Below are 18,143 nucleotides of genomic sequence, written 5' to 3'. Positions count from 1 at the left end.
AGTGGGACTAGACTTCCCCACTGGGGAGGGGTGTGGTGATGTGCCAAGAACATGGGTATTAGGAAACTTTGGATGAACTTTCAAGATAAAACACAAGAGCTGAAACAAAGTTTGAGCCTTTGGGAGACGAGTCTGCCTTTATTCCTGATTCCCTCCATGAGTATGTGCTAAAACTTCCCAATTCTACTAAAGGTGGTGGTCTACATTTTGGGACACACACTACATAAGAGCAAGGGCTTAGGTAACAGCTGGTTTAACAAACTGCCACAAACTTAGTGGCTCTTAAAAAAAAAAATCTAAAGTTCTGGATGCTTAAAGTCTAAAATGGGTCTACAGGGCTGCATTCATTATGGAGGCTCTCAGAGCGGGGAGGATCAGTTCATTTCCTTGCTCTTTTCAGCTTCTAGGGGTGGGAAGGCTTGTGGCTCCCACCTCCATCCGCAGAGCACCTAACGCCAATCTCTGCTTCCATCATCACATTGCCTTCTCCTGTAGTCAAATCTTTGTCTCCCTCTTAAAAGGATATATCTGTGATTACATTTAAGGCCCACCTGGATCATCTAGGATGCTCTCCCTCATCCCAGAATCCTTACTGGCAAAGTCCCTTTTGCCCATATAAGATAAAAACATGTTACATGCTGGTTCCTTATCAGGGGCTCCTGACAGATAAACTCAGTTACTACAAATCCAAGTAATGCCCCTTAAATGTGGTTTTATTCTTAGTATGAGTTAAGGGACATAATTTATATTGTTGGTCTGACTGGAAGATGAAAATGGAGGCGGCTTTTTCCCCCCTAGTCTTAAGAATTTGTTACAGTATGGAAAGAATCTGCACACCAGGATCACGGCAAGTGGCGGAACTGATGAAAAGGTGAGGGCTATGCGCAGTGCACAGTGCGTGGACCTCGGCATACACCTGTGTTTGAATCTGAGTTCTGCCATCAACGTTGTTACTTCATGGGGATTAGCTAAGGTATCTAATCCGGGGTAGGTCCCTTAAAAAGTTTTTGTTTTTTAAACAGATGGCATAGGCAGCTTGAGAGAGAGAGAGGACTCTATCTGGCAACAATGGGCAAGCCTGAAAATTAAATGTTGCAAAGAAATAGCTGCTGATTATAACTCCAGTTATGTGGGTCCTACGCATGTCCTTTTCTACGCCTCAGTTAATGTTTCCAGTCCTTGCAGTATCAGTAATTGGTTAGGTAAAATACCCAGTTTTAAGCATACAATGAAATATACTAGAGCTGCGTCAATGCATAGAAGACAGATACACAGGGATGACATTAACACTCGCATCACAGACTCGCACAGAGTATATATGGAAACGAGGGAGCTTTATTGGTTACATATCGTACTGCAGAGCCAACAGAGAGCATTCGCGCCAGAGGATACATGCAGACAGGCAGCTCCAATGATACACATGCACCCAAGGAGCCCTGAGCCACTGCTTTGCCCTGGTTTCCAGCAACAGGTTCTGGCCTCCTTGGTCCCATGCTTGAAGCAGGAATGTAGAAGCTGCTGCACCTAGACTCCAAGAGGCAGGGGTGAGACCAGAGCACCTGCCTGAGCAAGTAGGTGTGGACCAACAGACTGCCCCCAACAAAGGGGCCTATAATGCAATAACAGTTTATTTGAGGGCTACCTTCTTAGCCCTCTCAATCTTTAAAATACAAAAAAATAGACTTTATTCTCTTAAAAATACATTCCATTCAGTATGTTCTGAGCTGGGAAGCAGCAGGAAAATAGGGCCCCTTTCTCCTATGATCTTGGTTGTGAGGTTTTGAAGAGAACCCTGTTCCCCACTCGGGGTATTCAAAACATAATCCCTAAAAGCAGCTCTTTCCAAAGCAATCTTGTCAGAGAAATAACAAAACCTCCTAACAAGGTAGCGAGGGACCCAGCCTCTGGGTCCCCGTTCCTTTATTGGGAAGTGGTAGCACTTGGCACTGACCCACTAAATATAAAGAACTAAAACTGCCCCAGGACGACAAGTCCAAGAACACTATAGCACCCCCCACATCCCGAACACTCCCATGAGAGGGGGTTATTTATGTGCAAGCTTGCCTGCAGCTGAGGGTGAGGTGGCATCCTTGGCCCCACTGCAGATCCCTTTAACCCACACTGACTTTTTCATTGCCACCCAAAAGCAAAAAAAACAGCCACAGCTTATTTATCCACCTTCAGCTTTCTCTGGTTTAGTATCCAAGTGGCAAAAAACAGCAGCAGGTGGAAGAGATCAGCTGCTGGTACTAGGCCAGCTCCACTCCCTCTAACCAAGCAGCTCTATTGCCAGGTCCCCCAACTCACTAGGAACCCTCCAACAACCATACACCTGCCAGTAAAATTTAAGAGCCAAGCTATGGAAGAAACTTGGCATAAAAGTGGGTTTGCTGACTGGGGGCAGTGAGACTATTTGGCTTGATTAAACAACTATTCAACTACAGGTCTCCCCTCTACTTGGAGGCTTCCTCCAGGACCCCTGACGATGAGGCCTGGGTCCAAACAGTCACACCTCAGTTGCTTTCCAGAAACATGCCTCCCAACTTTGGGATTTGAGAGCCAGCCTTGCCAGCCATTTGAAGCCCAGAGAAACTGAGCCTCCAGCCTTTACTTGCTATTACAATGTTATTTTCTGCAATGCTGAGGACATTTAAAAATAAAATCTATCTAGAAAGTGTGCAGATTAAAGAAACAAAATATCCTGAAATAACTGTTACAATCAAATCGTATTGCACTCAGATTTCAAGATGACAGCCCCAGCAAAAGGGCTTCACAGCTGTCCCTCTTCCACAGGACATTTTGAGTAGCAGCAGATGTTGGTGCTGCTGAAATGTGGAAAGATCCAGACTTTGGCACCAGGAGCTATATAGCACCAGAATCCAGGGCTCCAACACCCAAACACAAGAATTATTGGCGAGATCTTTTTAAGCATGGCTTGGCGCCCTTCTGTTTCCACCAGCAGAGAAGAGCCACAGACTCAGTTTCCCACACCTTCAGTTGACCACCATGGAGGCTGATTTCCTTTGAACTCTCAAGGTTGCCAACCAGTGAAGGAGAATGGCAGGGAGGCCGCAAGTGAAGGATGGCAGCCGTGAGTGAGCTAGTTTCTGGCTAGTAAGCCAGGAGAAGCAGCAGGAAGAGATCCTGGAAATAGCATCTTGAGCATTAGAGGTGGGGATGTGGAGAGGAAAGGCAGGCCACATGACAATGCCTTTAGATTGGCAACTCTAGGAAACAGAAGTATGAGCAATAGATTCCTGTCCCTGAAAGTAAGGTAGGTGCTCCCCAAGCCTCCTCACTGCCAAATCTGATGCAGACAAGGGCAGGATGAACAGATTCCCATGCTGAGTGAAGGCAGGGAAGACAAATTCCTCTGGAGGAAGTCTTGAGTCTTCCTCTTGCCAGGAGATTCATAGGAGATGCACAGGAACAGGAGATACACAGACTTGGGTACTTTCCATAACATCTAGACGCCTAGAAAGCCAGGAGATACTGTGTGGCACTGGACAAGGCTGATGCCACAAAGAGCCTCAGAGACCATCCGATCTAATCCCCTCACTTTGCAGACTGGGAAACAGGTCCAGGGAGCTTCTCTGAGCTCATCCCCATGAGATTAAAACATGAGGAAACTAAAAAACAAGGCCCCGAAAAACAACTGAGGGCAGGGGGGAAGAACCCACATGGATGACACCTTCCAAAAGCAAAAATCATCCCATACTATTATAGATGGTGAGAACAGGTAAATCATCCCATACTATTATAGATGGTGAGAACAGGAGAACCTCAGAATACCAGATTTGGTGCCCTTAGAGATCATCCATTTCAAAGAACTCATTTTACAGACAGGGAAACTGAGGCTCCAAGAAGGCAATGACTCACCCAAGGTCACACAGCAAGGAAGGAAAGCCATGGGGAAAAAAACACAGCTTACCAGACTGCTAGTTTAATGTTCTCTCATTCTGAGGGCAATAGTGTCTGCTTCATAAAGGTAGCCTTTGAAAGAGGATCCCTTCTTTGAATTGAAAGAATGCTACAGAAAAAGCAGTGCCAAGAATATACAATTCTTTTCAACTTCCCCATATGACTGGTCTAAGGAACGTAACCCATTTATTTACATGGCTTTCTGAAAGGTTTGCTGCATTTCGAACTACATAACCTGAGGCCCTCAATGGGTATGTATGTATCACCTCTCCTCCAACGAAGTCATCATGATGGTCGACTTGCAGAAATCCGGGGCCCACTTCTGTAGGAATGCATCAGCTTGGTAAAGTGCGATGCCTCCTCCATGGGGGACGGAGGAGAAGGAACAGGAGGGAGTAGTCTCATAGTCCATGCCTCTCATGGAGCTATTGCTTGTGGAGTGACCAAAGGGGAGTCACTTCGGGTCTGCTTTCCCCCGTGCTGGGCACTTCCTAGAAGGCAGAGGATGCTGGGTCAGGCCCAGCTTAGCCTAGGGATTTTCCCAAGGTGGAAACAATGAAGAAAGAGCAGGCGATGCCAGCAGCATTACTGGTGCTCGGGAAAGGAGATGCATGAGACTTGCACCTCCAGGTGCCTTTGAAAGGTGAGCAGAGAGCTGGGGTTGGGGAGGGATGATGTCATTCCAATGGGTATCCACATGGGTATCTGCATGCTCTGCTTCCAGGAGACTGGTCAGCCAGGGGCCAGGTCAAACTTCAACCTAAAGGGTAGTCTCAATCCTTTAGAGGCAGCACAGATCCCTTTCTGCTTTAAAAGGCTGCGGAAAAGAACTCCAAGGAGAAAGAAATGAAAGCCCCCTAGATGGCGCTGATGGCTGGTAAATCTTACGGGGTACTTGAGCCCACTGGGCAAATGAGGAGTGAAGTGGATATAGTGAGACTGAGAAATCAGAACATTAACCACACAGACAGGGGCTGTCTTAGGATCCAGAAACAACCCACCAAGGAGCCGAGAAGAACTTTTGACTCCTGTGGTGTGGTGGGGACTTTATCTTCCCCCGTTTGGGGGCCAGAATGGTCCAACTACTTGGTTGACAGGGACAAGGAGAGAGAGAGGACTCGTGCACTGGGGAAGGTTGGGCCTGGGTGACTGTCCATCTTGTAGTCTCTGATTCCCTCTGGCCAAATGGCAAAAATTACCTGAGCCACAGCCCAGCTCTACCACAGTTTCCCAGCCAAGGCTTGTGTCTTGCCTGGTTAACTGGCCTTGGATCCTTCATGGGGCAGGACAGTGGAGAGAGCTAAGAAGCAGGAGCAGAGGGTAGACAGCAGACACCCAGCAGGTTCAGTTCTCCTCAGCACAGGGCCTGGTTGGCCGTAATTGTTCCTCGGCCCGTACTCGCCCAGGTTCTGGCAGCCCCTGTTTCCCAGGCAGTTCAGACGGATCCAGGGAGTTGTGCAGTTGCCTGTAGACACTGAGTGTACACTCTTCCCCTTCTTCCTCCTGTGCCAATAGATAACAAAAGTGCGCTGTGGAGATCAGTAAACTGAGGAACAAGACACCCTCACCTGCTACCACAATGGGTCCCTTCTAACCTAGCAGAGGCAGATATAGCCCAGACAGGCCATAAGCAAAGATATGCTTTTGCCTGAGTACCAATATGCCAATATGTAAGTTCCTTGGAAATCGGGTAGACCGGGAACTCCAAGCTGCTAGGAACCATCAGGGTAGGCTAGGAGGAGACTCACCACGGAACAGGAGCCTTACAGAGGACAGAGCCTGGAATGGGAGCATGGGACTGGTACCCCTGAGGAGGGGCCAGCAGTCTGAGTTCTGCACATGCATGCAGGCTGCATGATTCTGGGGATGAGACCCATCCACATCCTTGGAGGGGAGCTGAAGAGAGGTCCGGACAGCTCTCTTCCTCCTTCCCACATACAAACTACCAAAAAGCTCACATGCCCGTCTCTCATCCTTTATCTCTCCTCTTAAATGCCCAAAGCTTCTGGGGCCCAAACAGCTGTCTTTCTCCCTATTCCTAGAATTCTACCTTTTTTATTTGAGATGAAGTCTCGCACTGTCTCCCGGGCTGGAGTGCAATGGCACAGTCTCAGTTCACTGCAATCTCTGCCTCCCGGTTCAAGCGATTCTCCTGCCTCAGCCTCCCAAGTAGCTTGGATTACAAGCACGCACCACCCCACCTGGTTTTTTTTGTTTGTTTGTTTTTGAGATGTCGTTTCGCTCATTGCCCAGGCTGGAGTGCAATGGCGAGATCTCGGCTCACTGCAACCTCCACCTCCCGGGTTCAAGTGATTCTCCTGCCTCAGCCTCCTGAGTAGCTGGGATTACAGGCATGTGCCAACACACCCGGCTAATTTTGTATTTTTAGTAGAGATGGGGTATCACTATATTGGCCAGGCTAGCCTTGAACTCCTGACCTTGTGATCTGCCCGCCTCGGCCTCCCAAAGTGCTGAGATTACAGGTGTGAGCCACCATACCTGGCCAGAATTCTATCTTTTTAATGTTCTCTTTGGTTCTCCCAAGCAAATGCAGATCAAAGAATAACATAGGCATGAGTGAAAAAGGTTAGCAGAGGAGAAAGAGCATTGGATTTAGAGACAGGAATCTTGGATTCAAGTCTTAGCTCTTCCAGTAATTCAGCTGGGTAACCTTGGGTAACATATTTTGTGTTTCTGACCCTTAGCTTCTATATCTGAAAAATGGGGATAGTATCTGCCCCCAGGCAGATATTCAAGGGACTGAATGACACTGTGGGTAGTGAAGTACTTTTGTCCAGTGTTAAGTACCCTGTAAAGAGTCACAGGCTTTTCAAGTCAATAGTCATCTGCTTTTTTTAAAAGAAGGAAGCACTGTGTCCAGGTCCAAAGAGTTTTTCATCATCACAGGTTTCTTACTGAACAGACACTCCCAAGGGCTTCTCCAGATGCTGTTCTGACACTCTGACCCTCACACTCACGTAAGGCAGGTGGTTCTGGATTTATCAAAGCTGTAATGAGCCATACTGAACCAGCCCTGCCCTCAGACTGATGATATGAGGCAGACAGCTGTCTGGGAGAGGGCAAAAGAAAGTGTCATTTGGAATTGGGTATAAGCTTATCTAAAATGGGCCCAGTGTAAGCCCCGCTCTCCTCATCCCTGAGAGGCCAGCAGCCTGTGAAGATCTGCTAACTAAGGCAGCCGAGAACTTGCTGACCTGGCTCCCCATCGCTGTGCCCTACAGACAGGGCACCAGGCCTCCTATTGTCGCCCAGAGCTCCCCAGCCGCTGTAGCTGCTTCTTGTGCTTTTCACGCTGCTCTGAGGTCCTACAGGGAGCTCCTTTAGCTGCTCTGGCAAACCAACGGAAAAGAAGACATATTTCCTTTTTGTGTCGCCTTCATATGTGAGAGCAAAATGAAGACAACAAATTGGAAAAGGGATTTTGGAAAGTCATGCTGCCAAAAACCTTCTTTAGGAGAAAGGTCAAACCCACCTGATTTTTCAACAGTTCTTTAAGGAACCCAGTACTACTCAGTTCTCAGGATCCTGGGTCACACAGGCCAGAGCAGAGGAGAAAAAGGAAAAGGCAAAGAAGGAAAAGGGAGAGAGAAAAGAGAGAGGGGAGAGAGGCTGGGACTCACCATGCCTGCTGAGTGGTTCCAGGCTGCGACAGTGATGGTGTCTCCTACCCGATTCCGACGGGTAAGCACCTCTGACACAGTGAGGCTACTTTGGGTCCTTCTGGAGGAGGGCTCAGGGGCATCCCCTGAACTTGGTCCTACCCTTCGAGTGCCCTGCTCAAAAAGGTAGGCCCTGGGCTGTTCAAGTTCTGAGAAGTCTGTGGAAGATCTCTGGGTGTAGGCATTGGTATTGGCAGATTCCATGGTTTTGCCTATTCGAGTTGGGGGGTCTTCTAAAGATTTCAAGTCTCGCCTACTCTTCCAGGCATTCCGCACAGTAACATGTCTGGCATCTGAGGAGCCCACTTCTGAAGGGGCACTATGGCTTTTCCACCTGATTGTCTCCGCTGGAGGTGCATGGCTATTCCTCTCCACAGGATCCGATGGCTTGATTATAATGCTGCTCCGAGAGACCACTGTTTCTGGCCTGTTCTTCAGGGGCCCATCTGCCATTCTCTCCGCTTCTGCAAGCTGCAGGGTGATGTCATGTTTGTGAATGGAGAGCTCAAAAGGGGAGCTGACATGGTTGCTAAATGATGTGAGCTCTGCCGGCCCCACCTGGATATTGCTGGTGGATGTGTGCCTCTCCCTCAGGGCCTCACCCAGAGCAGCTCTGGGGCTGCTGCTGTCAGAGGGATAGATAGTAATGCTACTTGTCACTTTGTTTGGCCCTGGTTTAGAGACAGGTTTCTGTTTCTCCAACGTAGTCTCTGTTCCAGATCCTCCCATGATTTTTTTCACATCCTTATCAACAATAACAGGTTTGATGATGGCTCTAGACCGCAACGCCTCTCTGGGGCTAAAGGGCCTTTGGCTTTTTACCCCAGCACCATTGGTATCTGGGAGCTCCATGGCATTGGTGGAGGCTCTGACAGATTTCACAGATTCATTCTCTACTCCAGCATCTTTATCATTCTCAAACAGGGAGGTTCTAGGTACCCCTCGGGCTTTGGCCTTTTCTCTAGAGTTAGGCTGTGGTTTGGGCTCTGGCTCTGGAGTGATGGTTGTATTTACCAGCTTGGCAGTAACAAGAGATGCTATGTCCAAGTCATCATCTGAGTCTGGCTTCTCTCTGCCACTGGATTTGATGACTCGACACCTCAAGGCTTCATGCTGACTGCTGTCTTCCATCACAACTGCTGCAGGTTGATCAACCCCTTCTCTATGTGAGACTGAAAATCCCTGAAGGATGTTCTCTTGGCTTCTAGAGCTATAAGGATACTTTGATAAAACAGGAGCCTTGGAATTTGGGGAACTGGTATCGGCCTCAAGGCCATTGGCAGCCTTTTTGCCTTTAGAGAGCCCTTCTGAGGAGGATCTTCGAGATGAGGCCAGAGCTCCAATGGCTTTAGAACAGCCAGAGTTTGCAGCCTGAGTTACTTGACTTCCATTGCCGGGCACATGTCCCCTCTTGCCAAAGACAGACTCAGCGGAGGTGTCAGAAGCCTTGTCAGCTCTACCCAATGTGTCATTGGGAACAGATCCGTGGGTGGTGTCACTAAACGTTCGTGTTGTCTTCTCCACTTTTCCCTTCAGTCCGCTCTCGGTGCCCGGCTTGGGAGTCCCCTTCCATGTTTTACTGTGCTCCTGAGCAGCTGGGGGGTAGCGACTCAGCACTGAGGGCTGCTCCCTACACTTCTTCCCTTCGCTCTGGGAGGATCCGGGTGCAGATCGGTCTTCAGTTTTCTTTGTCTCCTGAGTCCCACTGTCTGTACTCACCCCCATGTGAGAAGCTTTTGCTGCCCTCCTGTTGGCGAAACTGGGAGAAGAAACCTGCCTGTTGCTCAGAGAACAGTTTTCATTGTTGAGAGCAAACTCCCTGTTCCGGAGTCGTTCCCGCTTATGCTGAGGAGACAGTTCCCGTGCTGTGTGCTTGGACAGAGGAGCCTCACTTCCGTGGCCTCTAAACTTAGTCCTCTCATGTCTGCCTTTGCTGGACAGGAAAGCATCTTCCCCTTCTACCTCCCCATTTTCTAACTCTTTCTGTTTCTTGATTTGTAGCTTTATCTCCTCCAGTTGACTGGCTAATAATTTGTTTTTATTTTGCTCACTTAGATAATTATCCTGAAGGTCGTTATTTTTGGCCTTCATTTTCTTAAGCTCTTCTTCCAACGATTCAAAGTGTTTGATTTGCGTCTTAAGTTTCTCAATCTCTTGGTTAAGGTCTTTGACTTTGTTGTCTTCCTGATTGCGGTTCTTTTCATTTTCTGATTTGTTTCTTGTTTCGTTCTCTACCTGCTTTAGGTAGTCCAGAGCACCCTTCCTTCTTGATTCTTTGGACGGCAGTGTAGAAGAGATGCCATCCTCAATCCGAAGGTCATTTCTTTCCAGATTAGAAGCATTCCTTGTATAATCTCGGTTCATTTTTTTGTTCTGCTCTAGTTTTTGAGTGAGTTCTTTTATCAATTTCTCATTTTCTTTCTCCTTTTCATTCAAGTATTTTCTCTCACTTACAAAGCTCAGAGTTAATGATTTCAGCTTTTCTAACTCCGACGCTAAACTCTGCTCAGTTTTATCCAAGCGGTCCTCAGAAGATTCTAGTTCTTTCACTTTGACTCTGAGCATTTCTAGCTCAGAGGAGATTTTCTTGGTCAGATTTCTCTCCTCGTTCAGGCTCAAACACAGCTGGGTACAGTCATTCTTACTCCTGCTGAAGGCCTCTTCTAGCTTCTCTAATTCAGCCATTCGTTTCTGAAGCCGCTCAATCTCAGATTTCAGCTCCCGGGTGAGGTTTTCTTCCTCTTCAAGCTTCTCCTTCATCAGACGACACAGATCCTCTGCTCTCTTAATTTCCTCGTCTTTGCCTTCAATTCTCAGCACCCGCTGGCGCAGCACTTCAATCTCCGTCAACATGCTGGAGTTGCTACCTTCTGCCTGAATCACCTTGTCCTGGAGATCCAGGAGCTCATCCTCTGCTTTCTGGAGGTTTTTTGTGGCTTCCTCCAACTCATCAAGGCGGCGGCTTAGACTCTGTAGCTTAAATCGCAAGTGGCGGCTGGAGGCCGTCTCCTTGTAGCTTGTAAATTCGGCCATGTCTACTGCCAGCCAATGTGGACTCCTAGAGGCATCCAACTCCACTCAAGGGGATGAGAAATGGTTACCTTTCTCTTGGCAACCACAATCTTCTTTGACAGCTGGAGACCATCATCAATCTATAGAAGCAAAGTAGAAAGCATGTCAGTCAGCAAATGGAAAACCTGCACGTTAGCTCCCAGTTACAGAGAAGAGCTCCTATCTGTTCCCAGTGCCTGGATCATAGTGGGGGCTCAAACTCGTTGAATGAATGACAAACCTGCAAGAAAACACTGGTTCTTTATGGCCGATATTGAGTTGATAACTCGTTTCGCCCTAATAAAGAATGTCACCAGTGGCAGCATGGCAAAAAGACGTATAAGAAGCCTCAATTCTCACGGCAGGGTATAATAACATCATTACCACCTGCAACCTGCATAATCTCAGGAGAATCATTAACAATGTAAACTGAGCCTCAGTTTTACTTAGTGGTAAAATGGGCATAATGATGTCTACCATATTTCTCCCCAGTGTTGTTCTGAGATAATATGTGGAAGATCTTGGTAACAAAGCAATAAACAATCCTAAGATTATTTAAAAAAAAAAAAAGATTATCTCTTATGAGCTATTGTGACTTAAAAGCGATACAAATTAACCCATCTGCCTTGCTATAAATGGTGAGCTTCACAATATACTAAAGCAATCTCTCCACACCCGTTTTCAACATCTCTTCCCCCAAAAGTATATTTGTAAGTGGAATTCAGGTGTGAGTTGGCCCGACCCAGCCAACAGGAAGCTTCTACAAAATGTATCCTTTGGCACTGTAAGACAAATGTCCCAGATGTTAAGGTTGATATGAAGACTGGTTTGTTTCTTTGAAAGCCATTTCACTAGGGATATATACCAAACATATAATAATACTCCAAGGAAAGAGAGAAAGGGGAAGGTTTACTTTTAAAACAGGAGAATGGATTAATAAAGGTATTTTACACAGCCTTCATAAACAGTAAGTCCTACGAAATTAAAAGGCAGACAACAGACTTCCATTTCCACCACTACGGCAAACCAGATAAACTGGAAAACCTCTAATACTATAAAACAGCTAAAAATACTGAATAAAATGTAACAATCACTTAAAATGTATAGTTGATCACACAGAAAGTGACATTCCAGCTAAAACCAGAAGAAAAGAAGACTAAATGAAAAAGAATAGTAAGTTTAAACTACCACTGAGCTGTCCTTATTAGTGTCTTGCTGATCTCCAGAACCAAGGAGTTTGGGTTCTAACAATCATGCAGGTATAAGAGACAAGAGTTTGGGCCCAATAGAGGTGGTAAGTTGAAAATGAGACTTCAGTCCCCAATCTAAAGCAAGGACTACTGGAGAACTACAGCTTCAGGATAACTAGTGAAAAAAGTCACCTCCCTGATACAGGGAGATAACAGGACCTGGGCTCCATTACGGGTTAAAGGATTATCATCCCTAGAGAATTTATAATCTTAGACCTGCTCTCACTTGAATTCAGAGTTCAAATTTATACCACCTGAGTGGTCCAGAACCTATCTGTTCTGAGAAACTAGCATAAAATGGCTATCAGCCTAGTAATATCCCTGGGAAACCCAGCTGAGCAAACAAAAGTACTCTGAAGGGAGCTACTCTCTACAGAGGTCACACAGGATTCCCACAGATTAAAGTCCAGCTGAACCCAAGCTTATAACTAAAAATTACAAAACACATAAAGATCCATCTTTTACTATAACTGGGCAGAGCAAGTTTATACCAAAAAGAACCAAAGTTACTGAGATTATTGGCTAGAAACCATACAGTAAGTACATTCCCATGTTTAAAGTCATAAAAGGAATGAAAAAACAGGAGAAAGGAACAAGGTGCTATCAACAAAGATCAGAAGATCTGAAAATTAACCACATACAACAGCTACAAATAGAAAAGAGAAATGGCATATTAGAGGCAAAGGAAGATATGAAAAAATAGTGGTCAAGAGAGATATGATATTACAAAAAGCAGCACAGAGTTAAAAAGATGGAAAAGGTAAAAGAGAGGTTAACAGACAGGGGCAATATATATTAAAAAGGTTCAAAACAAGGAATTTTAACAGGCAGCCCAAAAGGACAGAATACAGAATGGGGAACAGGCAATATTTGAAGAGCTAGCAGGTAAGAATTTTCAAGAGTTGATTAAAGATATGGAACCTCACATTCAGGAAACAATGTCCCAACAGGAGAAAACTAAATCTGCACCTAGACACATCATAAGGATACGGAAAAACATACCACAAACAGAAAATCTTTAAAAAGCGAAAAGAAAAAAAAAGACCATTGTCTCAGTCCATTTGTACTGCTGTAACAAAATACCTGAGGTAGTAATTTATAAGAACAGAAATTGGTCAGGTGCAGTGGCTCACGCCTGTAATCCCAGCACTTTAGGAGGCCAAGGCAGGAGGATCACTTGAGGTCAGGAGTTTGAGACCAAGCTGACCAACATGATGAAACCCCGTCTCTACTAAAAATACAAAAATTAGCCAGGTGTGGAGGCGCACACCTATAATCCCAGCTACTCGGGAGGCTGAGGCAGGGTAATTGCTTGAACCCGCTGGATGGAGGTTGCAGTGAGCTGAGATCGTGCCACTGCACTCCAGCCTGGTCGACAGGGCAAGACTCCATCTCCAAAAAGAATAGAAATGTATTTCCTCACAGTTCTGGAGCCTGGGAATGTAAGATCAAGGCACCAGCAGGTTTAGTGTCTGCTGAGGGTTCAGTCTCTGCTTCCAAGATGACATCTAGAATGCTGTTTCCTCACAGGGTAGAAGGAATGGAACGAAAAGGGTTGAACTCGCTCTCTCAGGCCCTTTTTTAAAGATGCTGACCCCTAATATTACCTCCTTAAAGGTCCTACCTCTTAAAGTTGTTGCACTGGGGGTTAAGTTTCAACACGAATTTTGGAGGAAGCAAAAACATCCCAAACACAAAAACAATCTATAACAACAACTGAATCACTTCTCAGCAGAAACTTTTAAGTAGGTGGCAAGTAGAATGGACTATAGGGGATATGGGTGGGAGCAGGAAGACCAAATAGGAGGCTATTGTAGTAATCCAACCAAAACACAGTTATGGCCTAGACCAGGATGGTGACAATACATGCGTTCCAAGAACACATGACCAAGACAGTTGAGAAATGGTCAGAATTCTGGCTGTATGAAGGTACGACCAAAGGATCTGCTCTTAGACTACATGTTAAGCATGAAGCAAATAAAGGAATTAAGAAGCCGGGTGCAATGACTCATATGTATAATCCCAGCACTTTGAGAAGCTGAGGTGGAGTTCAAGACCAGCCTGGGCACAACACAGTAAGATCCCGTCTCTATGAAAAGGTAAAATAAAATAAAATTAGAAAGTGCAGTGGCATACACCTGTAGTCCCAGCTATTTGGTAGACTGAGGCAAGAAGACTGCTTGAGCCCAGGAGTTTAAGGTTTCAGTGAGCTATGACTGTGCCACTGTACTCCAGCCAGGGTGACAGAGCAAGACCCTATCTCTAAATAAATAAGCAGGTAGGTAGGTAGGTAGGCAGGTAGGTAGGTAGGTAGGTAGGTAGATAGGAATTAAGGTAGACTCTAAGGTGGCTGGGCTGAATTTGTAGGTAGGTAGGTAGGTAGGTAGGTAGGTAGATAGGAATTAAGGTAGACTCTAAGGTGGCTGGGCTGAATTTGTAGAGGGACAGCATTATCAATTCAAATGGAGACGACCGCAGATGGAGCAGTCTGAGAAGGAAGATGAGGAGTTTCATTTGGGACATGTGTATGAGATGTGTATTAGACGTCTAAGGGTCTACTTGAAATTCCTGGTAATGGTTTAAAGTGAAACCAGTCAACAAAGTTCTATCTTTTTCTCCAGTCTTGTTCAGCTGGCTGAACAGACGAAAGAATAGAGAAACCAGAGTTGGACGGAACCAGGTCAAAGCACGGCATACCAAAGCAAGAGAAGGACAGGAGAGCAGAGGATGTGTGTGAGGGACTTTAAATTCACTCAGTATAGAAGGAGGTGATGAATAGTGAAAATATAATAGAAACGAATGAATTGAAGGGGACTTGAAGGCTTGTTGGAGTAAGGGTACCAGGTACCAGAGGAAATTAAGCCTGAAATATAGAAGACAGAAATCAGAGAGACTTCAAGGAATTGAAATCATGGAGGGACTGTAGTTATTGATAATGTCAAAAACAAAGGTATAATCACAGGAATCCTGTGGGGGAGTAGGGAGAAGTAGAAAACAAGATCATTGGAAGAGAGAAATAATTGAGACGTAAAGGTGTTACAAGGGTCACCAGCATGTAAGCACCACAAATTAACAGAAATAATGCTGGAAAGAGTGACGTTAAGACAGAATCTGAAGGTGTTGAGAAGGTAGGGGCAATGACTCAGGGCGTCAATAGATGACAGCAACAATAGGGTATTAGGTGATGTTGTCCAATAAGATTGCATTTAAAACTCACAGAAAAGAGTGAAGAAACACAGTCTGAGACATAAGAGAAAAACAGCCACCACTGTAGAGAGAAGAAATGACTCCAACAATGATCCTATGAGAAAGCTCAGGGCAAAAGAAAAACAACTGAAATTGGGCCTGGAGGAGACGCCAAATGCCATTCTCTCCAAGCCTGATTCTTCTAATGGCTGCACTATAAGCCTAGAGCCACCAGATGGAGCTCAAGCTCAGCGCCTCAAAAACACCAATGCTTGAAGTTGTTGAAAAGACCAAGCCTCCCCCTTCCATTCAGGTCTTGCCCACCCGATTACAGCTCCCTGTCCATCACTCGGCTTCTCTGGGTACATCTTTCTCTGTCCTCTCATCTTTGCCTCTTTTGGTCCCCCTTCTTCTTTCCCCAGCCTACCTGCTTCCTCATTCTCAAAACCATAGAGGGGAAAACCTTCTATGTTTATGTTTTTAGAAAGAAACCTTTTCCCTTTTAAAAACTCTTGCCTTTGGCCTTCTGCCCAGTGGTACAATTAAAACCTTGTCAATTTATACACAGTGTTGGTTTGGGGGGACTTAACTAAGCTTAGACCACATACCAATTTTAAATGAGTATACGATACAAAGGATGTGTTCCCATCATAGTCACTGGAAGACAAATGATATATGATGCATCTATAAAGTGCTTTAAAACAGCATATCGTCATAAATACGCTTAAACCATTAAACTGTATATTTTAAAGAGATAAACTTCATGATACATAAAGCATATCTCAATAAAGCTGTTAAAGAAAACCTAGCTTATCCTCAAACCGTAGCATTCTCTCAGCACATCTTATTTATACTAGCTTATACTATAGTTTTCACAATCTCTTTTTCAAAAGAAGGAAAAGTTAAACTTTAGTATAGCCCCATCTATAAATTATCATAATTCTGAATTAGGAGAGTCTGGGAATTATACCACTGTTTTATTTATTTGGCGTTTAGTGCCAATTTTGTATGTTCTATTCAAGACTCTAGATGATATCAACCAACCAGGACAGGCAATGAAAAAGCTAAACCCAGTAAATATGCAGCAAATACTTACTGGAAACATACAGAGAAAGCAGGTATTACACACTACTACTTAAAACCCTCTAAAGGTCCTGGCTACTGTTAGGATAAAGTCCAAATTCCCCATGATGGCACCCAAAGCCCTTCATGATCTGGCCTCGCCAGCCTCTTCATCTACATCCTCGCCCTCCCTCTTCCCTCTGGGCCCTCACTAGTTTGATTCCTTCTCATTTCTTCAGATCCCACCTTAGACAAGGCATCCTTCTGGAAAATTCTGGAGTGCCTTCTTCAAATCCCAGGCCAGAATCAGGGCCTCTCTTTTTCGCTTTCACAGTCTGTTGTATGGTTCCCACCACAGAACCTATCACACTCTATTGAAGCTTTATTTACTCAATTATTCTCTCCAATTTGTGTCACCACTATATTCTCAGTACCCAGCAGGGAGCCTAGAACACAGTGAATGCTGAAAATTCGATGAATTTGACTGATGAGTGAGCCTAATTTTCAAATAGCTTGTCGGTCCCTTGGCAATGACCATTAACAGAAAACAGTAAGAATGTCCATGATCTAACCATGGATTACAAAGGAGAAAACAGATGGCAAGAGTGAACAGACAGCACAGAATCTCAGGCCCTGTCGTAATGCTCTGAAGGATCTCATCCCTAGCCCTGTGCCACTTGCACAATGTCTCAACTACAATACTCTCCCCTTGACCTGCTGGGAAGTCCTTTCTTGCAGGTCTATGCCACGCAAACAGGACACAGATATCAAAAAACCACAACACTCACAGGATGTCCAGCTCCAGTTATTGGACCAAGTGTTGGAGAAGTAGTAGAAAACATTTCTGGATCTTCCTCCACTCCTCAGAATGAGATTTCAGAGCCAGAAGGTAGCTAAAGATCATTTAGTCAACTGGTTTTCAAACTAGACTCAGCAAATCCCCTTGGGGTCATTTAGGGGAAAGAGAGCAGGGGAGATATTTTGAGCAGGCTGAACTCCAGGCTCCTTTCCACTTACTCAACCAAAGCAACTGATTTTAGCTTCTTACCATACTGGGCTTCCCTTATATGACTTTATTAAATAAAGAGTTCTACATAGCTTTTATTTAAAATAAAATCACTTACTTCATCCAATCCCCTTAATTTAGAAACAAGGAAACGGACTCAGAAGTAAATTCTGTGCTTTCTCCAGCAGTTTAGCAAAGTCAAGGACTTCAGTCTCCTGACTATATTCAGGATTCTTCCCATTATGCAAAATCACCTCCTTATAAACTCTTAAGCATTTTTACAAAATGAGGAGTTCTGAGCACTACTCTATAAACTAACAACGACAAAAGAGTATAAAGGAACAAATAAGCACAACCACAAACAGGGCACTACTATACTACAGGCAATACTAAGTACCTTATATACATGATTTCTGCAGGAATCCCAGATCTACCATTTACTTTACATGTTCTTACATTACTCCATGGAGGTTTTCCCTCAATGTCTACACAAAGACAACACGGTAATCCCTGGGCATGTAAAATGCTTAGCAGACCACCTTGCACATAAGTCACAACAAACAGTAGCTAGTATTCTTCTATTCAGCTTTCACAATAACCTTATGGGGCAGAGGATCTCAAATTTTCCCAAAGTACATGGCTAGCAAGGACAGTAAGAGCAAATCTAGGTCCAATTCCAAAGTTTGTATTCTTTTAAGAATACTATACTGTTTGGCCAAGTCACTGATTTTCTCTATGCTTTAGTTCCTCTGAAGAAATAAAAGAATATCAACTCAATACCTTATAGCAACACTATGCAATAAAGTTAGCAAAAACACTTTGAAAAGTCCTATGCAGGCCGGGCGTGGTGGCTCAAGCCTATAATCCCAGCACTTTGGGAGGCCGAGACGGGCGGATCACGAGGTCAGGAGATCGAGACCATCCTGGCTAACACGGTGAAACCCCATCTCTACTAAAAAATACAAAAAACTAGCCGGGCGAGGTGGC

At 45.1% G+C, this 18,143-nt stretch overlaps 1 protein-coding gene across 4 annotated transcripts in view; it reads right to left on the bottom strand.

The window, feature by feature from the left end:
• Positions 1–118: 118 nt before the first annotated feature.
• The window catches only part of LUZP1 (leucine zipper protein 1), a 97,593-nt gene continuing 79,568 nt past the window's right edge, over positions 119–18,143 (bottom strand). For all 4 annotated transcript variants that reach the window (XM_017886508.1, XM_017886507.1, XM_017886505.1 and 1 more), the window contains 2 exons: positions 7,563–10,753; positions 119–5,424 (listed from right to left, as the gene is read on the bottom strand). In XM_017886508.1, the coding sequence (XP_017741997.1) occupies positions 5,266–5,424; positions 7,563–10,634 (3,231 nt within the window). In that variant the 5' untranslated portion in view covers positions 10,635–10,753 and the 3' untranslated portion in view covers positions 119–5,265. The remainder of the gene's footprint in view (positions 5,425–7,562; positions 10,754–18,143) is intronic.

This window comes from Rhinopithecus bieti, unplaced genomic scaffold, assembly GCF_001698545.2.
Source record: "Rhinopithecus bieti isolate Rb0 unplaced genomic scaffold, ASM169854v2 scaffold_14826, whole genome shotgun sequence".
NCBI lineage: Eukaryota > Metazoa > Chordata > Mammalia > Primates > Cercopithecidae > Rhinopithecus > Rhinopithecus bieti.
This window is presented reverse-complemented; position numbering and strand designations above follow the sequence as displayed.